This window comes from Primulina tabacum, chromosome 2, assembly GCF_025594145.1.
Source record: "Primulina tabacum isolate GXHZ01 chromosome 2, ASM2559414v2, whole genome shotgun sequence".
NCBI classification, from domain to species: domain Eukaryota; kingdom Viridiplantae; phylum Streptophyta; class Magnoliopsida; order Lamiales; family Gesneriaceae; genus Primulina; species Primulina tabacum.
Window position 1 is genome coordinate 45,489,045 of NC_134551.1, and position 3,696 is coordinate 45,492,740.

Here is a 3,696-nt window from a genome sequence, read left to right on the forward strand (position 1 = left end):
TATAGCCAAATTGGCCCATGGACCAAATTGGCTACGGGGGGAATTGTTGTGTCTAAAAATATTTCAGAAGCCCATAAGCAAAAGCCCAACAGATAAAGCCCAGTGGAGTTGCAGTTGGCCCAGTGAAAGAACGTTGCTGCCAGTTAAAGCCATTACCCAAGATGGAAGATCGTGGAGTGATCGTGGAAAGGAACCCAAATTGACGTGCAGAATGTGACAAAAACAAGGAAAAGAGTCAGAGGAGGGACACAACAAAGACATCCAACAAAAATCTACAGCAAAAACTCTGCAGAATTCTATCATTAATTATTCGCTCATTTCTCATTTTCCAAGCAGTATAATTCTCATTTCTTCAACTTTATTGTAGAATGTTGATCAAAATCCATAACAGCATATTTAAGTTTGATGTTGTCCATGGATTCTCTCTATAATTCCTTTGTTTTCCTCGGTTTATAGGTTTAGTTTTGAAGCCATATCGAAGGAACTATAACTAATGGTCGAATCGAGACTCGCAACGTTTGATAAACGAAGTCGGATCATTCACATTTGGCACGAATACGTGCCTGGCACGCCCCACAATTTTCGAGACAAACAGTATGATACATCAGAATGTGAATAATTAAATTTGTAATACGTGAAATATGTGTTTTTTAATGAATAGATGTAATAAAAATATTATGAAAAAAAAAATAAACACAAGTCCGTAACAAGATAAATAACTTATGCAGCTCGTATTTTATGAGACGAAAATCTTATTTGGGTCATCCACGAAAAAGTATTACTTTTTATGCCAGGAGTATTACTTTTTATTGTGAATATCGATAGGGTTGACCCTTCTCACAGATAAAGATTCATGAGACCGTCTCACGAGAGACCTACTCAGTGAATTCTTTTTGGTTCGTATCATTAAGATAAAAAAAAATTCAATACATTCATGCAACAAATAAGCGAGTATATTTAGATTACATTATCTATATACACGTCCTTTGCTGGAAACAATATGTATATGCTACATGTACAGAAGCGCAAAAGGAAGTGAACATTGGTATAAAAACTTGGAAAAACGTAATGTTACAAAACACCTGATCTTCAATTGGCAGTTGAGATTTATTCTCGAATCTTAAAGCACCCACATCCAAACAAATCATTTTCCGTTTTTTGTTGATCTTGGGCGAGTTTCGGACTCGCATCAATCCATCGGGGTGAAGGAGATGGAGATGAAGGAGACAACTCCTCAATCAACTCAGTCATTTCCTTCCTCTCACATATGATCTTAACATCGCAAAACTCGGGTGCATTGTTCAGTATTTGATCAATCACTCCATTACCTTTCCCGGACTTGATCTTCCTAAAATTCCCACAAGTTGTACAAGATTTTAGAAAACAAAAAAAAAAAAGGTAGTCAAAGAACAAAGTTAATTGATCTTGTGGACATGCATTTTGTACCTCACATTGGATTTGGTGGCGCCCAACACAAGCTTTTTGATATAAAGAATGGGAATAAGATCCAGAATTGCTTTTGCTTCCATGTCACTTTCAATAAGTATGGTGTCCACTTTAACCTATATATATATATATATATATTTTCCATTGACGCACTTGTCAAGCTTTACGATTCAAGCTAAAAGAGATCCAATTTTTTTTTTTGAACTTTTCTAAAATCCAGCTATTCGTACCTGAGACTGCGAGGCTGAACAGACATTAAGAAACTTTTGAAGGAATTCTCTTCTCTTGCCTCTTTCTTGGGCCATGTAATTCTCCTTCTGTTCCGGGTTCACTTGACTGACCGAAAGCTTCCCCACTGTCAACAAACAAAAATCACATTTAAATTTTTTTATATATAATTGTTTCGTGTTCCGTAGATTCTTACATGGAGAAGGAATGAACTTGGTCTCGGGAAAGACATGAATGAGGAATACAACAGTAGAAGGGGAGATGACGGTATTCTTCATGGCCCAGATCAACGCATCCATGCTGGCTTCTTCGTTCTGTTTCCGCACCGCCACGTACACGGAGCCATCGCCGCCGCCGCCGCCGTGGAAATCGAAGGAAAACAAGCTTCCATCAGTGTCTTCCTTAATGGTTTCAAGATTATTCATCTGTCTATTGCTGCTAATATCGATTGAAAACTCCTCTTCAATCTCGCTCAATCCACCGCCGCCGAAATTCTCCGAGCGATCTTGATCTTCATGGTGGGCTCTCCACCTATCATCGGATTCTCCGGGATTCTCTCCACCCACGCCGCCTATTGTGAGGTTCGACGTCATTTTATGATCTTCAAGAAAAAAAAACACGAGAATCTACGTCAACCTGATAAACTATATGTACTTCGAGGGTTTTTTCTTCAATTTGTTAACACTAAGACAAAGAAAAGCTGGAAAAAATGGTGAAAATGATTTAGATTTTCGCAACAAGACATGAATTCAGTTTTCAGTCATATGAATAATGTAATATTGTCTTAATCTTTATTAATACCTAATTTGTGATTTTTTGGAATATAATCAGTGTGAACTAATCCAGGACACTAGGATGATTATGTCAATATTGAAATTTTTAATTTTTTAATCCGAAATTTGTTATAATGGAGTCTCGAAGTAAATGTTCGTTTTGAATTTAAGATTTCGATACCAGATGAGATATAAGTTATCAAAAAACTTTTAAATTTTTATAGATTTGAATTTTTTTTATAAAAAATAAGAAATCAAGTCTCTATATATAATGCTAGCTACTTAATTAGCCGATTTGTAAGATAAAAAAACTCAAAATTAAATTGAGAATATGCATGAAAGTTAAATTTATGAAATTATATTTAATTGGTTATTTTTATTCGATATTTGATTTTCTTTTCTTTTCTCTTTTTGGTTATTCAATCGATTGTGATGTAAGATATTTTAATTATATATGTTCGGCTCGATAGAATAATTTTCCTCAAAAATCAAATTGACATGTTAGACTGTAGAGGGAATATTCGCATAGCTACGAGAATCTCGGGCCGAACGAAGAAGTCCAAGGTCAATGTTTATTAAAAAAAAAAAACTGCAATCAATTATCCGACTAGGAAAGATAAGATAATCCAAATTGAATCTTAATTTTTTAAAATAGGAACACCAAATTTCTTTTTATATTTTCCTTCCATTTTTATATTTGTGTGTGAATCAACATAGTGTACTTTCAATTTATCATAAAATGGAGTTTGTAAGGTCCAGAAAATAAGATAGCGTAATCTAAATGCATGTACAAAGTTTCCGAAAATTTGAAGGTTTACGTGAACCACATGCATGCAAGATTATCAAATTTATTATGTATTTTAATTAAATTGTTTTATTTGCATTTATTAAATGTGGTAGGCATCTTTGCATATTTAAAATATGATTTTCAACTAGAATATATAAAAATGTGTTTTAAAGGTTATTTGAGATGCGATTGAAGAACTGAGACGGTGGGCCCTATGACGGAAAATATTTTATTATAATTATTTTTAATTGTTTAATATGGGGTATACTTTAAATGAAATTTTCGAATATGAGGTGTTTTTACAGCTGAGACGTATTTTTAAACGGTATTCAATTTTTGAGAAAAACATGAACTTTTCGAGAACTCGGCTAATATTTTCACAAACTTTCCTAAATAAAATATTTTAAATATTTACTAATGGGCTTAATGCGCCTATTATACTAGGTTAATGGGCCTACGCTT

At 33.9% G+C, this 3,696-nt stretch overlaps 1 protein-coding gene across 2 annotated transcripts; it reads right to left on the reverse strand.

Moving 5' to 3' along the window:
- Nucleotides 1-953: 953 nt before the first annotated feature.
- LOC142537946 (U-box domain-containing protein 33-like) lies at nucleotides 954-2,421 on the reverse strand. 2 transcript variants are annotated; one of them, XM_075643404.1, is made up of 4 exons: nucleotides 1,871-2,421; nucleotides 1,677-1,801; nucleotides 1,447-1,562; nucleotides 954-1,348 (listed from the first exon to the last, which is right to left on the reverse strand). In XM_075643404.1, exons 1-4 carry the CDS (start codon nucleotides 2,265-2,267, stop codon nucleotides 1,108-1,110), a joined length of 879 nt encoding a protein of 292 aa, XP_075499519.1. In that variant the 5' UTR covers nucleotides 2,268-2,421; the 3' UTR covers nucleotides 954-1,107. The 2 variants fall into 2 exon arrangements, with proteins under 2 accessions (XP_075499519.1, XP_075499517.1); XM_075643402.1 differs by having other exon boundaries at nucleotides 1,677-2,421.
- Nucleotides 2,422-3,696: the final 1,275 nt, after the last annotated feature.

Bases quoted from the DNA above. Each gene is read 5' to 3' on its own strand.
- LOC142537946 (XM_075643402.1), bottom strand. From the start codon at position 2,267: ATGACGTCGAACCTCACAATAGGCGGCGTGGGTGGAGAGAATCCCGGA. The intron at 1,563-1,676 runs GTACGAATAGCT...ATATATATATAG, and splicing joins GTTCAGCCTCGCAGTCTCAG to GTTAAAGTGGACACCATACT. The intron at 1,349-1,446 runs GTACAAAATGCA...TGGGAATTTTAG, and splicing joins GCCACCAAATCCAATGTGAG to GAAGATCAAGTCCGGGAAAG.